General features: G+C 47.6%; 1 protein-coding gene across 1 annotated transcript in view; it reads left to right on the plus strand.

Annotated features, from left to right (window-relative positions):
- Nucleotides 1–243: 243 nt before the first annotated feature.
- Nucleotides 244–25978, plus strand: part of TFCP2L1 (transcription factor CP2 like 1) — a 58650-nt gene continuing 32915 nt past the window's right edge. The window contains exons 1-2 of the mRNA XM_045867506.2: nucleotides 244–346; nucleotides 3767–3918. Coding sequence (XP_045723462.1) covers nucleotides 285–346; nucleotides 3767–3918 — 214 coding nt within the window. The 5' untranslated portion in view covers nucleotides 244–284. The remainder of the gene's footprint in view (nucleotides 347–3766; nucleotides 3919–25978) is intronic.

The raw sequence follows: 25978 nt of genomic DNA on the forward strand, positions 1-25978 counted from the left end.
CACCGCCCCCTCCTGTCCCGCAGCCCCGAGGCGCGCTCGCTCCCGGGAAGGGCGCGCCCGAGCGGGTCGGCCAGGTGCGCGGCCTCCGGAGGCCCCCGCCCCGCCGCGCGGCCCGAGGGGGGGCGGGTCCGGCCGTGGCCCCGCCCCCGGGCCGTCCATAAATGCGCCGGGCCCGCCGGCCCTGCGGGTTGGGAGTGCGGCTTCCAGGGGACTGGGCGAGTTCGGCGCGGCCCGCCGCTGCTTCGCTGCCACGCCTGGGGCGCGGCGGCCGCGGAGCTGCAGCCATGCTGTTCTGGCACACGCAGCCCGAGCACTACAACCAGCACAACTCCGGCAGCTACCTGCGGTAAGGGCCGCGCCGCCCCGGCTGGACGGGGCGCCGCGCCGTCGGGCGTCCCGGGGCGGGTCGGGAGCCGCAGGGTCCCGGGTCCCGAGCGCCCTCGCTGCGCCCTGGCCTCCCCCAACCCCCCCCCGGCTGTCCGCCCTTTGGGGACTGGGAGGGACATCGCCCAGAGTCCCGCCTGGGGACGGACTCCGGCGGGACCCGTCCTCCCTTGACGACCCTGGCGGGCGCGGAGCACACACCTGCTGGCCGCGCCTCCCGGTCGGTCCGCCTCTCCCGTCCCTCCTCTCCCGGCTCGCGTCGGAGCAGAGGAAACTTCCTGCCTTCAGTACGGTGCCCGTCGTGGGGAAGTCTCGCCCCCTGCTCTTTGCCCCTCTCTGCCCGGGTCCCTCTCCGAGCCTCGCGCCCTCTCCGGTGTCCTTGGGCGGGCCGGGAGGGGCGAGTGAGTGGCGAGGGCCGACCCTGCGCTTCATTCTCGCGGCCCCGCGGGCGGGGGCTCAGGGACAGGTTGCCCCCTCCCTCCAGGTGGTCTTGCGTGTATTGGCCTGCGGTCTGCACGTTTATTGCCCTTGATGGAAATCTTTCTTCTTCTGCAGGGACTTGACTAGTGCTCTTCAAAGGGAAAAGTAAGTCCGGCTTGTTTTTCAAAGTTCTCTCCTATCCCCTTTAAGGAAGTCAAGGAGCCCCGTTAGCTTCAGTTCCTGGAGGATTGTTTTTCCCTGTTCTGCAGCTGGCTGGGCACTAATGGGCAGTCATTTCATTTACTGAACTCGCCTGAACCAGCTTTAGCCTGTCTTTATTTCCATCCTAGTCACAGTTTATGAAATGTGCCTAATTTAACCCAAAGGGCATTTGGTATGGGCTCAGAGAAAGTGAATTGTGAGGTGGAAGAAATCGCTGGTGCCGACAGCCCCGAAGTGAGAGCCATTCTGAGTGCCCTTTTTTTTTCTTCCCTCCCAAGAAGTTCCCACTCAGATTTAGCAGTACACGTTATTTGGAAATCCTGGCTTCTGAAAAGTATGTGTCCACTAGTCCTCTCTGAAGACATCCCCGTTCCAGAAGCAAAGAAGTGATTGGGTTTAACTGATGTGTCCTCTGTTTTTTATTCATGGGCCTGAGTAGTGGGAGGCGGCCAAAGTCTCACATCTTAATTAAGGAATGATGGCCTTCCTTACAGACCATGGAAATGTCACCAGAGGGAAGCTGCTCTGGGGGATGTCAGAAGTCCACAGGGCAGATGTTAGTGTCTGCAGAAAATTGTGTCCATTCACCTGCATGAAATGCTACAATGGAGTCTGCTTTTATTGTACTGTGTGATGGGTTATGGTTGTGGTTTTGCCTAAATTTTACTTTGTGGCCATTAAATATGTTGCCATATCTTAAAAAAATGAGTGTGAAGGTGACCTTGAGTGGAATGTGAGTGTATGTAAAACTTCCTGGATATTTAAAATGTCATCCCATTAGGAAATAGTTCTCCCCTTGTATGGGAGGTGCTTCTGCTTCTGGAATGGAAATTGGTCTATGGAATTCCTTAGATACCTTTTTAGGATTTTGGTATTGTTTAGGGGTTGGGAGGTGGGGTGGGAATTGGGGTGAAAGGTCCCAGACAGCCATATTGGTTTCTGGGGTCATTTAGGGACCGTGGATAAGGAAGCATTTGGTCCATGCTGTTTAAAAAAATTTTTTTTTTAAATTTCATGTCTTGGAAACTGGGATTTTCACCCTTTTAGAGGCTGACCTAAGTGAAGGCCAAAATGAGGGTCAGTGAATATGCCACTGGTTCCCCCAACTCTAGAGTGAGAGTCTCGTCCTTTTCCTTGGTTTATATATTTTATTTTCGGTCATCTCCTTACTCTGCAGAACCTCTGCAAGTTGTCTGACCTTATGAAGGTAGTGGCCTTTACTCCTTTCTTCCCTTTTTCTGTTTGATGTTCTCGTGACTTTTATTCCTTGGCAAATAAGGATGCCAAGCTTGAAACAAATTACTGTTGAGTGATGATTCTTACCACCCCTACTTTTCTTTTCTTTCTTTTTTTTTTTTTTTTAATTTAAAGGCAGGAGCCCATGGATTATTAACTTAACACGGTCTGGGCAAACATGAAATTATGCAATCCCCAGGTGAGCAGGCCTGCTTGCTTCTCCTGTGTTCCTAGATAACCACTTGGGCTGGGAGTATGCACCAGGGTGACAAAAGGAAGGGGCGGTGTGGGGGTAGCCAAGACAGCACTGCTCGTGTCTTTGGGCTGGGGATGGTGGCAGGGGCGACCCCCACACAGGAGAGCTTCCAGGTGTGCTCCAGGCCAGACTTTAACTTCTGAGAATTGTTTGGGATTGCTGGGGTGTGTGCCGGGTTTGTGTTTTAGAGACTACTGGTTTATTGTGTTGTACGAGGAACAGATTGTACCAGTGACTGCTGTTTATATAGTGAAGTGGGGTCGGTGAATCTGATTCATAACTCGGGACTCTCAGAGGGAGGAGGGTTATCAAGATAAGGACACAGCACTTTTGGGGCACCTGTTTCTAGGCAGCTTGTAATTTAGAGGTCTTAAAGCCTCTCCTGCTCACAGGTCATTCATATTCTCAAGAATTTCTTTTTCCCTTGCGAGGGCATTTAAAAAGTACATCTAGAGACAAGTCCTAGGCTGATGTGAGGCTGTTTTTTTTTGTTTGTTTTTTTGTTTTTTTGGATATGGCGGGGAGTTTTGTTCAGAGGTGGAGGAAAAGTGTCTCTGAGCATCTTGATATTTTGCATTCGAATAAGAAAACGGAATTAAAACCGAGGTCTTTCCTTCTCGTTTTGCCTTTAGGAGATATTAGTGTTGACCCTTAAAATCAGGATTATGGGCCAGCTGTCCATTTTTATTTGAAGATTGGGGGTGGTGGGCTGTCACAGCCCGGATGAGTGACATGCAGTTCCATTTGCATAGTTTACAGATCCCTGAGGACAGGGTTGAATTGGTCTGAGAAGCCACCAAGGAGTAGAATAGTTAACTTAAAAAAAAAATGAATTTTTTTGTTCGGATTCTTAGGCTAAGAGCAAGACTACATAATGAGGCATCTCTTGTGGATGGAAACCATGCGGCATTTAAAGTTCGCTCCATTGCTGCCGGTCCCCTTGTCACGGAGGTTTCTGTAATTTGTAGATACTAGATAACTTGGTATTTTCGCCTCCATGATTTGATTCAGTAACTCTCTGGAGGGCCACTGAGTGAAAAACAGACTCCTCAAGGATTGGTTGGCTGGGTTTGAAACGAGCCTCTTGGAGGACCCGTGACGTGTGGGTCTGGGATGCCCGCGCCCCAGCACACTGCCCCGGGTTTGGCTGTGTTGCCCTTGATGCCCCTCCCTGGTCAGGACCCGCTTCTGCAACTGCGCTCAGTCCTTGCCACTGGGCGCCTGACTGCCCCCTCCTGTGTGTTGCAGTGACGTGCTCGCTCTGCCCATCTTCAAGCAAGAGGAGCCCCAGCTGTCCCCCGAGAACGAGGCCCGCCTGCCGCCCCTGCAGTACGTGCTGTGCGCGGCCACGTCGCCCGCCGTGAAGCTGCACGAAGAGACTCTGACCTATCTCAACCAAGGTAGCGGCCGCCACGCGGGGCGGGGGCGGGCCCGGGGGGCTGGGAAGACCTCCCAGCAGGAGTGGGGAGCGGACCCGGGTGACGCGTTTGGGCTTCCTTACCTGGTCACAGTGGGGCTGGCTGGGAACGAGGCTGTCGTGTCAGGGAGATGCCGTTTCCCAGCGTTGAGACCTCCCTGAGCCTCCGCGTCTTCGTCTGGAAAGTGGGCGCATCAGCTCTAGAGCTGCTCAGACAGCCGTGGGGAAGGGAGGCAACAGTTCTTGCTCGGGCCCCGACGGGGCGGGGGCTCAGTGATCAGCGGCCGTCGTTAGGGCTGCTGTTTACTGTGACCGTGACGGGTGTCCTCTCCTGGACATAGATTGAGCACCTTCGGTATACGAGGTCTGCGGTCCCTTGTGGAGCTGCAGTGGTGGGAAGGCCGGCCCCATCCTCACGGAGCACCGGGGGCTGGTTTCCACGCGTGCGGCGGTGGCGACAGGACCGCCCGCCGTGTCCTCAGGCAGGTGGCACGGGCTTTGCCCTTTGAATCGGCACTCTAGCACTTCCTCACACCCGCGCCTTTCCTTTTCTCTGTGCCTCCGTGTTGGCCTGTGTAAACTGAGAAGTGTAATTTTGCGACATTTGAAAGAATGCACTCGTTTAAAGTGCCTGGTATGATAATGGCTGTTCAGTTGCTGCTTCCCTTTATCAGGACACGTGGATCAGTGTCCTAACAGATGGCGCTTTTTGTGGTTTCTGTGTGATCGTGTGTATGTGTTTATTGCACTTCCTTCCTGGGTCACCTTGTAGACACTCTGGCATCAAGTGGCTTAATTGCCCCCCGGGTTTTTAGACGGGCAGAGCAGAGGGGCAGGGGAACGCCGTGCGCTCTGGGGGTGGCACTGAGTTGCAGGGGAGCTGCCGTGTGGAAGCAGTTGGTCTTCCCCGGGGCTTCATCGGTTCTGGAGAACTTGGAGGCCTTAATTTGGAGAGCCCCCGGGGGGTGGGAATCCAGCCCGATCATCAGGCTTGTCTGCTGGCTTGCCACCTCCGAGTTAGCAGGTGGCTCTGCGTCGGCCTGGGGATGGAAGCAGCCCCCTGCTGTGGTTGACGTGGCCCAGTGGAAGGGCACGATGCTCCCTGCGGGTAGCTCTGTGGCCTCTGCCGGTTGCCAAGCCCAAGCTCGGTTAGCGGCAGGGCGCCTGACTCAGGCCCTGTGGAGGGGTACCTCTGTGCCTCTGTGCTTGTCTGTGGAGTGGGCCGTTTCTTTCTCGTTCAGAGAGGGTCACATGCTCCCAGCTTGCAGAGCTTTGCTTTCCTCTCTGGGCCTCTGCTTTTTTGCCTAAAGGTAGCCTGAAGACATTGGCTGATGTTCACAGAGCACTGAGCTCTGAGGCTGGTCTTGTTCCTGGCCCCGTCCTGCGGTGCTGAGGAGTGAGTGTGTGGTCTGGGGCTCCATGGCTGGCCTGGGACACTGAGGGGGACCCTGAGGGTGCACCGGGGACCCTGAGGGTGCACCGGCCACCCAACTCCTGCCCCCGCCTCCTCTGCAAGGCCTTCCCACCCACCCCCTTCCCTCCACCCGTCCCCCCTGTAATCAGCCAACTTTGGACCATGTTTGACAGTCCGCATGCTAGGCCTTTTTAAGAGTTTCTCCTTGGCTCAGTATAGAAAAGTTGAAACAGAGGGGAGAAGAGTTGCCTTATGGTGTTACCATCCTGTGTCAGTTTGGTGTATTTACTTTAGATGTTTTTTTTAAGTTGCATTTTCCTGATTATTAAAGTAACATGCTCATTATAGAAAATTTGGATGATTTAGACACGTATAAGGAAGAAGATGAGAAGGAAAAAAAAAAATTGAGAAATCTTTTTTTTTTTTTTTTTTAAGATTTTATTTATTTGCGAGAGAGAGAATGAGAGACAGAGAGCATGAGAGGGAGGAGGGTCAGAGGGAGAAGTAGACTCCTCGCCGAGCAGGGAGCCCGATGCGGGACTCGATCCCGGGACTCCAGGATCATGACCTGAGCCGAAGGCAGTCGCCCAACCAACTGAGCCACCCAGGCGCCCAATTGAAATCTCTTCTAATTTCACCTGAGGACCACTGCTAGCCTGATTTCCACACATATTTTGTGTATGCGTCTTTTAGAACTCATCCTGCTCCAGATGTATGTCTTCTTTTCATTTATTAGATTTATGAGCTTTTCTCATTTCACTCAAAATGCTTTGAGAACTTAAATTTTTGTAATGGGTGCATAGTATTACGTGTTATAGGTCCGTGGCTTTCATCAGTTTCATGGGAGGGACACTTAGCCCTGAGTTGTTGTCTTTGTGTAAGATGTTTTTTAAAAAATAATAAATTACCTTTGAAGTAGGATTACTGGACTGAAGGATTTGAATAAGGCTTTTGACTCATTTTTACCAAATTGCCTTCTCAGCAGAATGCCCCATCTCATATGCTAGCCTTTTCCAGTATTGGATATTGTGTCTTTTTTTTTTTTTTTAAAGATTTTTAAAATTTATTTATTTGAGACAGAGAGAATGAGAGAGAGAGAGCACATGAGAGGGGGGACGGTCAGAGGCAGAAGCAGGCTCCCCGCCGAGCAGGGAGCCCAATGTGGGACTCGATCCTGGGACTCCAGGATCATGACCTGAGCCGAAGGCAGTCGCCTAACCAACTGAGCCACCCAGGCGCCCTGGACATTGTGTCTTTTCATCTGAGTAGTGAAACATAGAACTTAAAGCAGCGTTTCTATCACTGTGGTTATCGTAAACTAGCATGTATCAACCAATGTGGTCGAATATTATAAAACAGGTTTCTCAGTCTTTTAAATTTCTCCACCAATTATGTTCATGTTCTTTGCACATTTTTCTATTGGGATGTTTATATCTTTCATCTTGTTGATTGTGAGAGCACACCATATATGAAAAGTAGCGAGCTTTTAGTTGTTATACGTTGCAAATATTTTTCCTTGTTGGTTGCTGGCCATTTAACTATATTTCTTTTGTGATAACTATATTCATGCTGTGGGATCTATGTCATGTTTATTTTTTTCTGTGTAAAAATTTATTTGAAATGTCTATTGTAAAATCCTACAGTCTTTTAGAATAGTTTTTCTTCTATTCTAAGAATGCCTCCCCACCCCCAAATCACATAGTAGTTTCCTAAATTTCATTTCATGGTTTCTAAATTTTAACATTGAAATGCATTTGGAATGTTTTTATGAAACTTAATAATTAGGTATTTAGTGATGTTTTGAATTATTATTACATTATATATATATTATTTCAGCTTTACCAGTGAGATTTGTACTGTCACGTTGCATTTGGAATTTATGATGTGATATAAAGGTCTAACTTTGTTTATTTTTCTAAATAGTCAACCTACTAGCTATTGCCTAGTTTATCCTTTTCTCACTGGCTTCAGATACCACTTTGGAACATTAAAAAAGCTGTATTCTAGACTATTAGTCCAGAAACAGACCCTTGTAGAGGTATTTGTCCCGTAGCTAGCCCTGAGATTCATTGTTTTTTGCCCTATTTCACATTGAACTATTCATTGTGGCTTGGAAATTGTTTCCCTATTCAAGTGTAGGAGTTCCTTTCATCATTTTTCTTAGTAATCTCAGTCATATATTCTTATAGATGGATTTTATAATCACTGAACCTCCTTCGTATACCTTTTTCTTTACATCGATGAGATCATATACTTCATGAAATTGTTTCATGATTTTTTTTTTTTAAAGATTTATTTATTTGACAGAGAGAGACACAGTGAGAGAGGGGACACAAGCAGAGGGAGTGGGAGAGGGAGAAGCAGGCCTCCCGCGGAGCAGGGAGCCCGATGCGGGGCTCGATCCCAGGACCCTGGGATCGTGACCTGAGCCGAAGGCAGACGCTTAACGACTGAGCCACCCAGGCGCCCCTGTTTTATGATTTTATTAAATACTATTCTTGTAATAACATTTTCTGTCATTATTTATTTATTTTTTTAAAGATTTTATTTATTTGAGAGAGAGGGAGAGAGAGAGGGCATGAGGAGGGGGGGGAAAGGGAGGGGGCAGAGTAAGAGGGAGAAACAGACTCCCGGCTGAGCAGGGAACCAGCCTCGGGGCTCCATCCCAGGAGCCTGGGGTCATGGGATCATGACTTGATCTGAAGGCAGCTGCCGCTTAACCAACTGATTTTCTGTCATTATTAAAACCTCTTTACGGTCATTTAAAATGTCTGCATATTATTTCGCTATTCTTTTTGTTATTTAGGAGAGCATAGTGGCATAACTGCTGGAAGAAAATACACAATGTAATTATTTTATTTTATTTCATGTTTAAAGATTCTATTTATTTGACAGAGAGAGACAGCGAGAGAGGGAACACAAGCAGGGGGAGTGGGAGAGGGAGAAGCAGGCTTCCTGCTGAGCAGAGAGCCCGATGTGGGGCTCGATCCCAGGACCCTGGGATCATGACCCGAGCCGAAGGCAGATGCTTAACGACTGAGCCACCCAGGCGCCCACAATGTAATTATTTTAGTGTCTGTCTCCCATAATAGAATGGAAACTCTATGAGGGCAGAGCCACATCTGTCTTTTTTTAAACATTGTACTAAGCTTGGTGTGTTGACACTGAAGTAAGTGCTGTATAGATATTCGGAAAATTAAACAATAGGCATGACTTATTTTATTTCCATTTTATTTTTTCTCTCCTCCCTTTTTGTTGCTGTTATTAATAATGCTGAACTGAATTATCTTCTTCAGCATATCTTATTTAAAGTAGCCTCTGCTTCCATGTCATATGACGAACAGTCATTGATTCAGTTAAAAACAATAGTTTTGACACATCAGTCAAAACCTTTTTTGGTTAATTGAAGAGTTAGCTGTTAATAGTATTTGATGTTTATTGCATTGGCGCTGTGAGGTCTGTTACCCTATTTCTATGAGGCCATGCCATATCCTCTTCCTTGTAATGGTGTGTGTGTGTTTTTTTTTTTTTTTTAAGGGATCTTTTTTCTTTTCTTTTTCTTTTTTTTTAAAGATTTTATTTATTTATTTGAGACAGAGAGAATGAGAGACAGAGAGCATGAGAGGGAGGAGCAGACTCCCCGCCGAGCAGGGAGCCCGATGCGGGACTCGATCCAGGGACTCCAGGATCATGACCTGAGCCGAAGGCAGCCGCTTAACCGACTGAGCCACCCAGGTGCCCTGTAATGGTGTTTTTAAAGTTCTCTGAAAACGTGAGGGGACGTTCCGTCTGTAAGACCTTGAAACCGTCAGCTGTTCACTTCTCAGTGCATTGTCAAGCCAGTGTGTTACCTGTGGTGTCTTATCACCAAGCCCAGTGGCTGATTTTATATATGGTGAAAACAATTCGTAAAACAAATTACGTCCTCTTCTTCTGGCATGGAGTCCTAAGGAGTGGGTGGCCAGCTGTTGCATGGAGGTCTGCAACGTCCCAGATCAACCTTTCTGTCATTGGCCAGATCTTTCCTGAAGGTTGGAGCAAGAAGGAAGGGGTAGAAGTGTGCCGTGGGGGAGGAGTCAGGGAGAAGAGTGGAAAGAGAACCCCAGGCAATATCTGTGGGAATTCTGGCTTGGAGATAAGGAACAGCTTTGCAAGAATGGCCCTTCTGTAGAACTCTTGGATCTTAAATATAGTAATGCATTCTTACAGGAATCTTACTTTCATTCATTCATGGAATGAAACTTCCTGTCCTTCGGAAGGGCGAGAAGAAAGAAAAGCCATAAGCAAAGGCAAGCATGAAGTGTGTGTGTGTGTGTGCAGGGGTGGGATGGGGCTGTATTTAAGCACACTGTCTGTCCCAGAACCCTGAGTGGTTTAGGATGGCTAAGGCTCGGGGAACACAAAGAGTGTGAATGATACGGTTCGAGCGGTAGACCAGCTGGCCAAGTTCCCCAGCTGCCTTGCTGAGGCTGAGCTGTCGGGCAGCCACCTGGGCAAGTCACTTACCCTCTCAGTGCCTGGCATATAGGAAGCACTCACATACTGGCCATTATTAATAATAAAGTAGACACTTGTTTACCTTAATGCTATCTATCTATAGATAGATAGATAGATAGATAGATAGATAGATAGATAGATAGATAGATAGATAGATAGATTTTTTTCCCCCCCTACCCTAATTCTGTTTTGGAAGTTAACAAGGTTATCAAATTGGGACTTCGAAATTTACTATTTTTAACCTTTCCCTAATTCAAAGATTAACACAGGGTTGGTTCTAGAACTAAGAATTGCACCTTTTGGAACTGCAGGGTGGTAACTTTGGAACAGATTAAAGCCAAGAAGGCCTGCTGAACTTTTCCATTCTTCATTCACTGTACAGCCAGATAATGGACATAACCTGGAGGAGACATTTCCTACACAGGTTGTTAAAATCCTATCTTAAACTTTGTGATTTCAAAAGGCATTGGACCCCTCCCTAAATGATGTGAGCTGTTTTATGGAGGATTACTTTGCTTGGATCCTCAGCCAAGTGAAGCTTTGCACAAGGACCTCAGCCTTTAGTGTGATCCTTTGTTTGGCACTGTAGAACTTATACTTTCTGATATTCTCTTTTGAATACTTCTCTCAAAAGGTATTATTCCCATTTTACAGATAGGCTGAGCCACGTGAAATCTGCTTTTCTCTCCTGTGACATGCAGTTAGGCAAGCCTGGGGAATGGTTGAGCGGTGTGATGTGATAATGGGCGTTCTGAAAGGGGAGACCCCCCCCCCCCGGCATTTCTGGGAGCGGTGACTGTCACCTGCTACTCCTGATGCAGCTCTGAGGGTGAGTGGGGGAGATAACTGTGAAGGAATGGAGGGGGTAGAAAATGCCTCCTCGAACAGAAAACCATAATCAGTTGCTCCCCCCGCCCCCCCTGCTCTCCACCCACGGTGACCTGAGGGAATTGGCCAGGGAGATAAGAGCTCAGGGCAGGGCAGCCCTGTCTTCCTGCTCCCAGACCAGGACAGATAGCCGCTGCCTTTTCACCAGCTTCTACTCTAGGGAAGGCACTTAATCTTGAGAAGCCTCAGACTCCTCACCTGTGGAATTGGGATGGTTTCATTTGTGTGTGGCCTTGAGAATTAAGTAACAAGTGTCTGGCAAGTGGTAAGCACAGTTACGTTGCCCCCTCTCCCCAGTTATATCAGTGACTTTGAATTTAAGGAATGAGGCAAAGGATTACTTGTTACACTTTCTCCATAGCTGACGTTTTCTTTCCAGATTAATTTTTAGCTTGAAGTTTGGGAATATAAACTGAGTAAGCCAAGTGATCCTTAAATACATTACTTTTTTTTTTTTTTTAAGATTTTATTTATTTATTTGAGAGAGAGAGAGCATGGGGGGGAGGGTGAGAGGGATAAGCAGACTCCCCGCCGAGCAGGGAGCCAGATGTGGGACTTGATCCCGGGACTCCAGGATCATGACCTGAGCCGAAGGCAGTTGCTTAACCAACTGAGCCACCCAGGCACCCCATACTTTTTTTTTTTTTAATGCTTTTTTTCCCTTCTTGTTTTTTTTCCTGAGTAAAAAAGTGGCACATACTTACTATAAAACAGAATGCAAACGGCACAGAAATTTGTACTCTGGAAAGTTTTCCACTTCCCAGATTTTTCTCAGCCCTACATTAACCCACATATGTCTAATTATATAGACGCACAGTAGAAATGTGTGTCTATAATGTAGACACACATGTAGAAATGTGGAGAGTGCACATGTCCACACGTACGAGTGGGGCAGGGAAGGGGCAGAGGGAGAGGGAGAATCTTAAGCAGGCTCCACGCTTAGCACAGAGCCCTGCTTTGGCCTCAGTCTCACAACACCGGGATCATGACCTGAGCTGAAATCGAGTCAGACGCTTAAGCGACTGAGCCACCCAGGTGCTCCGTGCCCCTTTCTTTTTAAGAGAAATGGGATCATATTATACATTTTCAGCAACTTGCTCCCCCCACCCCCAAAACATAGTCTTTCTATGTGGGTACATTACAAAAATGAAAACCAGAAGTTAATCTTCACTAGTTCCATTATGGTCCATTGTATGGGTGTCCTGTAATTTGTTCTGTTGAGGAACAGCAGGCTTGTTTCCATTTTTTTTTTTTTTCTCAGAATGACACCCGGCACTCCGTTGAGCTTGCATGTACACATATCTTATGCTTAAGCAAGAGTGAGAATATCTGCAGGATAAATATCTAGAAATACAATTGCCAGTACAACATTTTGTTAGATACTGCTGTTTTGCCCTGCAGTGAAGGTGTACTTACTTATACTTTTACGGACAATAAGTATTGAAGAATTGTTTATTTCCTCCTGCCATATCATGCAGTCCTCCTCTCTACCACACCTGAAATACGAAGTCCTTGAAGGCAAAGACCTTGTTCACTGCTATTCTAGCTCAATGCCCGGCATACATGACTTCTTTGAATGAACGAAGAATGTCTATTCTTCCATACCTTTGCCAAAACCTTTTAACCTTAAAAACTGTAAAGTAGTGGGGAAAGTATAAGGTATTCCTGTTGTAATTTTCATTTCCATGGTGATATTGAATATATATGTATATATTTTTTAAAGATTTTATTTTTAAGTAGCCTCTGTACCTGACATGGGGCTTGAATGGACAACCCCGAGATCAAGAGTCGCATGCTCCACCAACTGAGCCAGCCAGGCTGCCCCTGAATATATATAATTTTTATGCTATTTGGTTATTACTATTCTGTTTGCTTTTCATGTGATATACCTATTTTCCAGGTGGGATTTTTTATCCTTGTTTATTCATATAGGCTCTTTTCATATTTGGAATGATGTGTTAGAAGTATTTTTCCAGGGGCGCCTGGGTGTCTCAGTAGGTCGAGTGGCTGACTCTTGATTTTGGCTCAGGTCATGCTCTTGGAGTGCAGGGACCCAGCCCTGTGAAGGGCTCCACACTCAGCAGGGATTGTACTTGAGATTCTCTCTCTCCCTCTCCCTTTGCCCCTCCCCCTGCATATACACACAATCGCTCTCAAATCTTTAAATAAATCTTAAAAAATATTTTTCCATGTTTTCATTTATTTCATTCATTTTTCATTTGTTTGCTTGTTCTTTTACACAATGTAGGTTTTTATAATTTTTTATGGGATCAGGTTATTGGATTTTGCCTTGATTCTTTTTGTGTATTTCTTCATGTCCCATATGGAAAAGAGCTTCTTTACTTTAGGATTTTAATTTATTCACCTGTTTTTTAAAAAAAATTTTTTTCCAAGTCTTTGGCACTTTGGCCTTCATGTTGGTATGTAAGGAATGAAGGAGGAATCCACCTCTATTACATCATATTGTCCCACCTTAACTGATTGAATATGGAACCTTCATTTGTAGAACACTAGGCAAGCAGGAAGAGCACGAGGCAGATTCTTGAGTTTATCCATGAAGCATGTGTTGTTAAATTTAAGAACGTCTTTCCCCTTCTTGGTAACACCAGTTTGGATGACCCTATTAATGATCCTTTCTTAGAAACTCGGTGGCGGATAAAAAGTGGGGAATTTTCTTTCTTTTTTTTTTTTTTAAAGATTTTATTTATTTGACAGAGAGAGAGACAGCTAGAGAGGGAACACAAGCAGAGAAGTGGGAGACGGAGAAGCAGGCTTCCCGCCGAGCAGGGAGCCCGATGCGGGGCTCAATCCCAGGACCCTGGGATCATGACCTGAGCCAAAGGCAGACGCTTAACAACTGAGCCACCCAGGCGCCCCGGGAATTTTCAATTTGTATGCACCCGGGTTCCGGTTCTGGCTCTCTCCTTTCCCAGCTCACTGAACTTGTTGTCAGCCCGTGTTTTCTGTGGAAGACCTAACACCCACTTCAGGTGTTGTTGAGAATTTAAGTGAAATACTTGTTGCTTGTTTTTCGCCATGCAAGGATACTTTATTTTGGGTACATAAAATTTAGAAATGTTTAATCAGCAAAGAATTTTATAAACAGCATAATAACACAGGTTAAAAAAAAAAACAACAAAATAAGGAACAAACACTTTCCCAAGTGTCAGTTCCTCATGATTCATCTGTGAATTAATAAACTAATAAAAATACTAGTAAGTGAGCTGGGGGTGTGGTTGCTGATTGGGTTTTTTTGTTTGTTTCTTTGATTTTCAAACCAACGAACATTTATTGAAATGAATAATGATTATTCATTATTATGTAAGAATATTTTTGTAATTATGTAAGAATAATACAGATTATTCTTAGCTCACAGCATAGAGAAATGAATTTTAATGTTTCAAAGGTCTCCTGGTTTTGTCAAACTTGAGTGGACCAATTAATTAACATATAACACTTACATGGTCTACTTCGAGAGCGTCCAATGACCTGGGAATGATATATTCATAAGAATTATGTTAGAGGCTCCTGGGTGGCTCAGTCGGTTAAGCATCTGCCTTTGGCTTAGGTCATGATCTCAAGGTCCCTCGGATTGAGTCCTGCTCCTTGCTCAGTGGGGAGTTTGTTTCGCTCTCTCCCTCTGCGCACTCCCCTCCTGCACTCTCTCTGAAATAAATGAATAAAATCTAAAAAAAGAATTATGTTAATACCATCTATATTCTGGAAGCACTGTATCAGAAATGAGAACAATGCAGCATCAGTTCAGTAACACGATAAATGAAACAGGCCCCAATCAGAACGAATTTGGAGAAGACACCTCAGATCCCCCGCTGTGCTTTTAGAGGTTCAGAGGATGGTGCCTCTGAATCCAGTCTGTCCAGCACCCTTTGTCCCTCCCTCACAGCTAACCCCTCCAGCTCCCAAGGGGGCCTGATGATGCAGGGGGATGTCCACATCTATTCAAAATGCAGGTTTTCTTGTTTTTCATGCATTGTGAGGCCAACAGATAAAGGAGACAATTGTCATTGAAAGATAGCGTGTTTGTCACTGTTCTCAAGAGGAGGGGGCGCACCTTCCATGCAGGACTCCGTGGGGAAGCACCAGAGTTGGTCAGGAGGCAGAGAAATTGAGGGGAAAACCTGGGCAAGAGGTTTTATTGTGGTGTCCAGGGGAAGGAATGGGCGAGGCCTCGCGAACAGGCTTAGGAGTGGCTCTGGGGCCTAAGGGCTGTCCCTCCTCTGGTACCTGGCCCTGGAGTGGTTCAGGCAGAGAAATAGTGGTGGGTGGTGGGCTTAAACCCTTGGAGGAGGAGGTGGTTGGGGCGTGGTGTCTGGACTGGTTGGTTTGCATATGAAAGGCAGACACAAAGTCTAGGCTTTGATAATCCCCGAACTGTCTAGCCCTAGGAGGGGCAGCTTCTGGGGTCAGCAAGGCCCCAAATGACAAAGCATCAGAAACAAGGTTCATTTAATTACATGACCTTGGGCGCCGCCCTGGGCGGCCCGTGGAAGGTCAGGCATCAAGGAGCTACTTGGAAAAAGCTACCTTTCTGACTTGAATTCAGCCATTTATCTTCTTCCATGACTGAGTTTTCCATCTGTCTGCACAACCACCAGCACGCTTGCTGAGCCGTTTTCTCATGGGAGCTGATCCACCTTGGATTTCTCCAGGTCTTTCTTTGGCCATCTTTCCGCAGGAGCCGATGTTTAGATGTCCGAGCCCGATGCCTTCATACACTTCGGGAAGCTTCGCTGTTTCTCAGCAGTACGTGCCCTCCCCCATGGTTCTCTGCAGAGTTGCATGTCAGGGTCTTGACGCAGCCCAGGCAGTGCCGACTCCCAGATGGAGCTCTCCCAGTCTCCCTCGCTCTCCGTGCATTTCCACACTGCAGAGCCGCCTGCTCTGGTTGCAGACTTGGGATTTGAACCGCAGGTGCTTTGTGGGCGCGGTTTTCCTCACGTCACTTGCGAAATACTCTCTCTAGACTTTGTAGGGAAATGTTGTTAATAGTGTCGTTGAGTTTCTTCAAAATGACCTCTGATCATCTTGGTATCTGTTTTTTGACTTCTTGTCCGATGCCACGTTGCTGTCATTCCTGTAATCTTCTCTGAAGAGAGCGGGGGAGTGTATCATCTCCGGCTCCCTTTATCATCGCTCTCCTGTTCCCTTTGTGTGTGGGTTTGTGGTCACTTTATTCTTTTTATTTATTTTTTATTTTTATATTTATTTATTTTTTTAAAAAAAAGATTTTATTTATTTACTTGACAGAGAGAGACACAGCAAGAGAGGGAACACAAGCAGGGGGAGTGAGAGTGGGAGAAGCAGGCTTCCCGCTGAGCAGGGAGCCCGACATGGGGCCTGATCCCAGGACCCTGGGATCATGACCTGAGCCGAAGGCAGACGCCCAATGACTGAGCCACCCAGGTGCCCCTATTTTTATTTTTTTTAAAGATTTTATTTGTTAGAGTGCGGATGGGAGGAGGGAGGAGGGGCAGAGGCAGAGGGAGAAGCAGGCTTCCCACGGAGCAGGGAGCCTGACGCGGGGCTCTATCCCAGGACCCTGAGATCCTGACCTGAGCCGAAGGCAGATGCTTAACTGACTGAGCCACCCAGGTACCCCTCTTTTTTTTTTTTTTTTAAAGATTAGTTAAGAGAGAGCGCTCAAGCACACGGGGGTGGGGGGAAGGGGAGGGGCAGAGGGTGAAGGAGAATCTCAAGCAGACTCCCTGCTAAGTGCCAGAGCCTGATATGGGGCTGGATCCCACGACCCTGAGATCATGACCTGAACTGAAACCAAGAGTCAGATGCTGAACCCGCTGAGCCACCCAGGTGCCCCACAGTCACTTTATTCTTTCAGCTACCCTCTTTTCTTTAGCATCTTGGTCGGGGAGCCGCTTTAGGCTTTCCTGAAGCTGACCAGTTTCATCAAAACTGTTCACTATTTCCATCAATGTTCAGCATTCTTCTGAGATGTCTTTAAGGTGCTTTTGGCCTCAGTCACTTGGGACTGGAAGGGTGTTGATGCCCCTGTGAGTGACCCTGTCTGTCCTTCCAGGTAAGCCATCATTACTCCATGGAATGAAATTCTGGGGGACTCACTTTTCTCCTCTCACTCAAGGAGGTCTGCCCTATTCCCCAGTGAAGAGGTGCACCTGTTCGTAGCTTTGCCACGCGCTCCGGGCACAGAGTTTGCAGCACCAGAGGACTGGTCCCCATTGCAGGCAGGGCTTTGAAGGCTTCTGTAATGCAGTTAATCTGCTCACTAACTTGACAGATTCTTTCACTTGGGCAGAAAATCTTCTGGCTAACTTGTTTTCCTGCAACGTACCTTGGCTTTTGACTATAGAAGGAATCAAAGCAGCACATACCAAAATTTCCAGGGGATACCCAAACAGACTTGATCCTTGTGCCCATAATTCAGACCGGCTCATCAGAGCACTGCACAGCTGCCACATGGCCGGCAGCAATGACATTTCTGTGATCACTGGCGGGCTCTCCCTGGCCCCGAAGGGCATTGCGCTTTGCCCCTGGCCAGTAGCTTGTGGGCTACAGCTGCCTGCCAGGCCCCTGATGTCCTACCCCTAAACCAAACAAGTGCCTGGCAGCCGGGACAGACTGTCAGTGAGGCTGAGGGACAGGGTACCAGGCTTAATAAACTTGGCTCTGGTCACTGCACAGGTGGAAAAGGTTAGAGTTTGTATGGTACGTTGTAGGAAGATAATCGTATTTAAATGCCAGGTATATCACTGGGTCTCAATAAATGTTAATTTCCTCACCTGCTAAGTTTGGCTGTTCCCCATGGCTGTTTGGAGGGGAGGAGAGCAGGAAGGTAGGCCAGGGTAGGAAGAACCACCCTGTTCTTTGTAAAATGGCCCGAGTCGGGTTTCGGGGGCCACTGAACTATGGTTAGAATTAACTAGAAGAATGTGTATAGATTCTCTGCTCTGAAGGAGGAAGGTGTTTTGCATTTGTTTTGTTCTAAAGGTGCCACTCTACCCAAGTAGCTACTATGATTGTTTCAACCCCTTCATTTCACAAGAGAAGGAAGGAGGCCCAAGTCAAGATGGAATGTTTCTGGATCATCCAACCTGCCAGGGGCAGGGCCAGGTGTGAGCCCAGAACTCTCAGCTCCCAGGCCCAGGACTTGACAGCTTTAGAGTCTGTAGGGGTCATGGGGAGATGGAAAAATGCTCCTTTGTGTTAATTAGAGACTGGTGTTCCTACCTCATTTTTCTCAGGACTCTGTGTCCCTCCGACAGGTCCCTGTGGGATACTCTTCTTGCAGAACTCTCCAGCAAAGAGACACATTGCTTGGGTGTGTTGGTGTTATCTTGGTTGGAGGCCAGAGATGGCCAGCTGGCCTTTCTTCCTACCTTCTGCTTTCACCCAAAGGAATGTCCTTTGGGTACCTTGAGGGACATCTTATCCAGCCCCCTCTTATTGATGGGGAAACTGAGGTCTGGAGGGAGGAACCAACTTGTTAGCATGTGTTCTTGACGTTCTCTTGGAGTGCAAGCCTGTCTTCTCTCAGGAGTGGCTCAAGGATGGTATTTGGTCCTTGGACCATCACATCAGAGTCCCTTGGAGTTCATGGTTCCTCCTGTGATGGAACTGGGCAGGGCAGGACTGTCTGTTCACCAATTGATGCTTAGGTGTACAAGGGTTTGTTAGTCACTGTGTTGAGGGCATTGCTGTTCTCCACCTCTTTCTTTCCAGAAACAGAGGATTGGACCTTGCAAGGCAAATGTGGGCTCTGCCAGACTCTTGGCTCTTTGCTTGCAGCTCGGGGACCCCACCTGTGCCTAGCAGAGCACTCTGTGCTCAAGCAGACATGCGATGTTTTGATCTTTCTCTGCCACTCTAGCCAGTGTTCACGCCCCAGAAGCTTTCATGTGAGTGGTTAGAGGACCCTATGAGTCTTGAATGGGAAGGACTACACATGCTCTGGGAATTCACAGAGGTGGGCAAGAGTCGATTTCCTAAAAGATTAGGGGTAGAGAGGCCTAAGATCTCATCTCGCCTTGCTACTGGAAATGTGCTCCATGAACCAGCATCATCTGAAAGCTTGTTAGAAATAAAGAATCTTGGGTCTGCTGCAGGACAACTGAATTAGAACCTGCATCTTAATAAGTTAGCAAGTAATTTACGAATGTATTAAAGTTTTGAAAAGTGCTGATCTCGCCTATCCCCGCCCACCCCACTCCCCTTGTACTATAGGTGAGTAAACTGAGGCCCAGAGAGGCTGTGTGACTTGCCCCAGGTCACAGAGTGGTACTTCAATCTAGTCTCTGTTTTTATATGGTTTTATTATATACCATATAATCTACCCATTTAAAGTACACAATCCATGGTTTTTAATATATTCAACTGAACTTACTAACCACCACCGCCACTAATTTCAGAACACTTTGTCCCTCTTAAAAGAAGCTCTTTACCTGTTAGCAAGCAGTCAGTCTTCATTCTCTTCCTCGTCCCCACCCCTAGCCCAAGGCAGCCACTCTCTGCTTTCTCTCTAAAAAGTTGCCTGTTCTGGGGCGCCTGGGTGGCTAAGTTGGTTAAGCGACTGCCTTCAGCTCAGGTCATGATCCCAGGGTCCTGGGATTGAGTCCCACATCGGGTTCCCTGCTCTGCGGGGAGCCTGCTTCTCCCTCTCCCACTCCCCCTGCTTGTGTTCCCTCTCTCACTGTGTCTCTCTCTGTCAAATAAATAAATAAAATCTTAAAAAAAAAAAAAAAAAGGTTGCCTGTTCTGGATACTTCATGTAAATGGCATTGTACAAATGGTGGCGTTTTGTGACTGACTTCCTTCACTTAGAATGTTTTGTTTTGTTTTTTAAAGATTGTATTTTTCAGTCATCTCTACACCCAACGTGGGGCTCGAACTCACAACCCGGAGATCAAGAGTCGCACACTCCACCAACTGAGCCAGCCAGGCGCCCCTAGTATAATGTTTTCAAGAGCCGTCCATGTTGTAGCATGAATCAGATCTTTTTCATTGCTGAATAATACTTCACCATGTGGGTGGGCCTTATTTTATTTATCCATTCTGTAGTTGATGGACATTTGGGTAGTTTCCGCCTCTTGGCATATTATGAATAGGCTGCTATGAGTATTCATGTACAAGTTTTGGTGTGAACCTGTATTTTCATTTCTCTGGTGAATATATCTAGGAGTGGAATTTCTGGGTCATATGGGGACTCCGTTTAATTTTTTGAGAAAGTGCCAGACTGTTCTCCAGAGCAGTTGTACCACATTGCATTGCTAGCAGCATACCGGAGGATTCCAGTGCCTTCCCACCCAGCACTTGTTATTGCCCATCTCTTGGACGGTGTAAGGATGAGGTGGTGGAGGCCTCTTCTGATGGCCACTGTTGGCTGTCTTCTGGCATCACACGGACAGGCAACCTCAAGGCGTGGCTGCAGCCAGGCCACAGGAGCGAACTAAAGCCAGAGGCTCGAACACCGTGAGAATTCTCTGATTCTCCTCGCTCTTCTTCTCTGGGGATCTGCCTTATGCTCTCTCTGCCTCCCAGCTTCCCCGCTCCCATAGCCAGAGGGCAGACGCGGAGACCACCAAGAGCTCCCGAGAACATAGATCCTCAGCCCGGCCGCGCAGAGGGGCTGGTGCTGTCATCCCCAGCCTCTGGTTTGGCATTCCCAGGGGAGCCTTTGGCCTGACTGGGTCCGATGCTCCCCTGGCCGGGTTGTGGCCCTTGAGTTGGGCCCTGTGTAAGCATGGCTGCTCCACCCTCTCCTTTTCTCTAACCTCTAAGCAGAGGCTGAGGTGGAGCAGTTCCTGGAGATAGTCCTAGGTGCCTGCTCTTCTGGAAGGCCTGGGGTGAGGGGGAAGAAGAGGCCTAGGTTTTCTTGGGGCTGCATGGACAGGGACTACAAAGTCCTTCATCTTATTAGAGGCTGAGACAGAAAATGGGGCTGCCCAGGGCCAGATGTTGGGGGTCGGAATATGAATGACCAGGAAGTCTGGCTCCTACCTCCAAAATCTTGGCCAATAAAGGGCACGTGAACACCTCAGCCCAGGACGTGGTGCAGGGCAGGGCTCAGAGGGGAGGTGCTCGAGTGAGTCATGGTTCTGACCTTATCTTAAGAGATTGGGTTTTCTACTCTTTACTGTCCTTTGTTCTAGTAATTTGTGTTCATACCCTTACCACCTGAGCAGGAGGGTACCTGTTTCTCCATATCCATGCCTGGGCTCTCTGTTGTCAACCTTTTAAACCATCCTAATATGCACACACAAAGTAAGCTCCTTATTTTATTTTTTATTGTTTATTTTATTTTTATCTTTTTCTAAGTAGGCTCCACACTCAGCATGGAGCCGAACATGGGGTTTGAACTCATAACCCTGAGATCAATACCTGAGCTGAGATCAAGAGTCAGACGCTTAACCAACTGAGCCACCTAGGCACCCTAAGCTCCTTATTTTAATTTGCATTTACTTAATTTCTAATAAATGTTATGGGTGTAACTGAACATCTTTTTATATGTTTATAAGCCTTTACATTTCTTTTACAAAAAACTGGCCATTTATATCCATTGCTCATTTTTCTGTTGCCCTTTTGCTTATTGATCTGCAACAACCATTGTATTAAGTTGGACCATTTACAGTTACCATTTAATTTATCTTACTGTCAAATTTACCAGTTAATTCAAAATGGGTTGACAGTCTGCAGTTAAATATTGTTCATTTAAATAGATTAAAGATTCAGTTCGGCAGCGTGCCTGGATATAAGCTCAACATACAAAAATTAGTGAATTTTCTATGAACCAACGATAACCAAATAGGAAAAAGAGATACCATTCCCAGTACTGAGAGCACATCAGACAGTTTTAAAAAATGCTTAGCAAATGTCCCAGGGCCCAGAAGCCTCTGGCTTAGAATCAGTCAGCAGTGCTTATGAGCAAGACCATTCCTGGGTCCCACCTAGGTCTACTATTCACAGTTCTGGGTGGAACTTGGGCAACCAGAGCATTTTGGGGAGGGAGAAGAGAATAATTTTAGACTTAAAGTGTCAAAGGGGGGCATTAAGAGGTACAAAGTGTCAAAAATAGTACCAAGATTCTTACATACCTTTTGCCCAGCTTCCCATAATGTTAACATCATATATAAACATGGTATAATGATTGAAACCAGGTACTTACGTTGGTGTGATGCTCTTAACCTCTACTACAGTCTTGCATTTTACCGGTGTCTCCAGTGCTGCCCCTGTTCTGCTCTAGGATCCAAGCCAGGATCTCACATGGCATTTAAAAAAATGTTTATTTATTTGGGGGGTGGGGTTGGGGGGGCGGGGGAGAGGGAGAGAAGCTGACTCCCTGCTGAGCACAGTCCCCAACGTCACTGACTCGATCTCACGACCCTGAGATCACCACCTGAGCCGAATAAAGAGTCGGACACTTAAACTGAGCCACCCAGGTGCCCCTAACATGGCATTTTGTTGTCATGTCCCCTTAGGCCCCTGCAGTTGGTAACAGTCCCTTAGTCTTCCCTTATCTTCCATGACCTTCAGACTTAAAGAGTGCTTACTGGTTAGTTATTTGATAGAATACCCTCAATTTTGGTTTGTCTGATGTTTTTAAGTAATGCGATTGAGGTTTTGCATTTTTGGTAAGAATGCCACAGAAGTGACATTGTGCCCCTGCTAGTGCTCATATTAGGGGCTCACGATGCTGATTTGTCTCATTGCGGGTGGTGCTGACCTTGATGAGTTCGGGGTGTCTGCCAGGTTTCTCTGCTGCAAAGCTGATATTTTTCCCTTTGTAATTAATAAATATCTTGGGATGGGGGAGGTGATCTGATATGCTGATGTCTTGATTGTCCTCAAACTTCTGCCCACTGTTGTAGCATCCACTAGTTGATCATTTTTGTACCAGTTTTTACTGTAGCATTTGCCTAATCATGATTTTCTATTTCCTTCTTTCTACATTAATTGGAATGCTACTATAAGGAGCCTTTTCTTCTTTACCATTACTTTATGCATTCACTTATTTATTATATCAGTATGGACTTGTGGATATTTTATTCTGTGTTAGAACTTAACATCATTGTTTCTCTGTTCTTACCCAGTTTAGTCCAGCCTCTGTGTCACTTTGACACGCCTCTTGTCCTTTTTCTGAGCCTGTCCTCGTTTTGGGCACTCGCAAGATGCCGAAGACAAGATGAGCATCTTGCATTTTCCCTGCTCCAGCCCTGGGAGCAGTCCCTTCTCTGAAGAGTTTCTAGGACATGGAGACCTTTACTTCTGTACATACACACACATACTTACTATATGCATGTAAGGGATCCATTGTGTGCTGGGCATGGTGCCCAGTCCCTGACATAAGTGGCTATGAGGAGGTTAAGTGCCCTGCCCAAGGTCACACAGGCGGCAGGCCATCATGATCAAGACTTGGGTGTGTGGATGGCAAAGCCTTTCCGCGGAGACCTGCCTTGTGTCGAGTGCTCCGTGTCGACACACTTGCATGATGCCGCACATGGGTGGGTGACAAGACAAACTCCATGTGCTGGACCCAGTGTGTGCAGAGTTCTGCTTCCTCCACCTGCCATTATTGCAGTGCTGGTGGAATCCAGTGCTCCCTCCTCGGAGGTGATGATGGCCTCCATTATGTTTTATGTGGCATTAATTACCCAAAGCAGTAACTGTTGGAAAGTAAACAACCTTTAAATCTTGGCTGGCCCGGGCAATTGCCTCCTGTTCTTGGGAACACCGTGATCTGGGCAGGAGGCCCTGTGCTGGGTTCCGCTCACTGGGCAGAGCCGCTCAGCGGGAGCACCTGGTAGGCAGGGCCCCGGGGGAGGCAAGCAGGGCCGGGCTTGCTCAGGGCAGCACCCGGGTGGCGGTAGCTCTGTCCCCCGCCCTCTCTCCCCCAGACAGCCGGGAAGAGACTCAGGTAGCCCTGGTGGAGTCGTCCCAGGGTATGTCCCAGTTGGGTTGCTTCCTGACTGTGTGACCTCGGGTGGCCTTGGGTGGCCCGGTTACTGGGAGCTGTTGTGAGGGCCGGAGGGGCCCATCTGTATTGCAGCACTGAGTGCCGTGGGAAGTGCGGGGATGGAGCTGAGAGCCTGAGATGGGGGCCGGCAAGGGTGCAGCGCTTACTGCGTGCCAGGCTGGAGGTACGTTCTCTCATTTACTCGCACAACCATCCTGCACGGGACCTTTGGCAGACATAGGGGGGAAGGTGCAGGGAGGTTCAAGAACTTGCTAGGACACGGGAGGATCTAGGCTCAACTCCAGGGCCTCTGACCTGATCCCAACCGCCCTCCCTTCTCTCGTCCTGGGCCAGGCTACAGGCTGCTGAGTCTTTGCCATTAACTTGCAGTGTCACCTGGGGCACATCAGTACCTCTCTGGGCCTTGGTATCCTCACCTCTAAAATGGGCACAGTCATACTGTCCTGTGGATTCTCAGGGTGGTCTCGCAGAGAGACGCCGGGTGGAAGGAACCTCCCTGTGTCTGCCCTCATCTCTGTGTGTTCGGTGTTCTGCTTATTGGATGAAGACTGTTTTCCCCAAATGCCTACCTGTTTGGTTGGGTTTTGGGTCCTGGCCTGACACTGGAAGAAAAACTACCAATCATTGTCACTGTGGACATCTGTTAGGTGCCTGGAACAGTATGAGGCACTCCCTACTCTTTGTTTTATGTGTTTTTCAAGTTCACGTGTCCTATCTTCCTAGTCCTCAACAAAGTTAATGCTGAAGATGTATGGAATTTAAGAGGGAAGGGTCCTTTTCTATCAACTGTGAGATGCATTATATTAGGCTCAAAAAGGGGATGTGTAGAACATTTAAAAAAAAAGCGCAGTCACATTGTGTGCATATTATTCAGCAACTTTTTAATGGGGCATTTATATAATAGACTGGGTGTATCTTCAGTATTGATGGGTATTGTCGAAATGTCCGGTAGGCTGGTGACGTAGGATGTCCCACCTGCAGCATGTGTGAGGGCCTAGCCCCGTGTTTTGTCCTTTTGGGATGCTGGCAGTCAAAGTTTTGCCAGTCTGATAGATGAAACTGGCATTACATTATTGCCACTTGGCATTTCTTTGACCATTTAGGGAGGCTGGCATCTCTTCATGCTCTTCTTGGTTTGGCTGACTAGTTCTAGCTCTATTAACCGCTTTAGGGAATTTAATACCAAATTCTGGCACCCTTAATTACAAGCCTGTCACACACCAGTACTGTACACACCCACCCACCCACCCGGTGCAGGAAAACCAGTCGTTGGCCTCTCCTTCAGAGCTTCCAGTCTAGTTGATGAGCTTTGATTGAGGCATCATGCAAGAAAGTCAAGGGGCAAAGCTGCAAAGCATCAAAAGAAGTTGGGAGGGAGGAAGAGGTCAGCAGAAAAGGTGAATGTTACATAAAAATTCAGATTTCAATGTCTATAAATAAAGTTTTATTGGAACACAGCTACACGCATTCATTCACATGTTTATGGCTGCTTCCTGGTTACAGTGGCAGAGTCAGGAGTTGTGACAGATATCTTATGGCCCACAAGGCCGAACATAGTTACTGTCTGGCCCTTCAGGGAGAAAGCTGGCTGATGTCTGGGCTAGAAGGTGTTAGAAATTATAGCTTGTGGGGCACCTGGGTGGCTCAGTCGTTAAGCGTCTGCCTTCGGCTCAGGTCATGATCCCAGGGTCCTGGGATCGAGCCCCGCGTCGGGCTCCCTGCTCCACGGGAAGCCTGCTTCTCCCTCTCCCACTCCCCCTGCTTGTGTTCCCTCTCTCGCTGTCTCTCTCTCTGTCAAAAAATAAATAAAAAATCTTAAAAAAAAAAAATAGCACTGTTGTCATTATTATAAAAAAAAAAAAAGAAATTATGGCTTGTGAGGGAAGAGGGAGAAAACGAAGGTCTGTTGAGCACTTGTCTGGACCGGGTGCAATGTCAAGTGTTATACATCCTCCCTTCTTTGGAAAAGAAGTTCCTCTTCTATGCCATACGGTCCTTGCCCTCCTTCCTCCATTTCTGCTACTGCTGGTGTGAGGTGGAGGTGAGGAAGGGCAAAGGGGCCGAGGCTGGGCACAGTCCTAAGGTTGGGGTAGAGGGAAGATTCTACACCCTTTGGAATGGCATCAGGGCCCATTGGCAGGGTCCAAACCATTCTTCAGGATGTGGCCCAGCTCCTTACTGAGCCAGCTGAGGGGCCCCCACAGCTCCCTGAGGACTAAAGCTGGAATGCCAAGGTGGGAGGGGTCATCAGGGCTCTGCTGGGGAGGGTGGGGAGGGAGA

Source organism: Mirounga angustirostris, unplaced genomic scaffold, assembly GCF_029215605.1.
Source record: "Mirounga angustirostris isolate CCGP_5_RB_7025 unplaced genomic scaffold, mMirAng1.0.hap1 SCAF_3, whole genome shotgun sequence".
Taxonomy (NCBI): Eukaryota; Metazoa; Chordata; class Mammalia; order Carnivora; family Phocidae; genus Mirounga; species Mirounga angustirostris.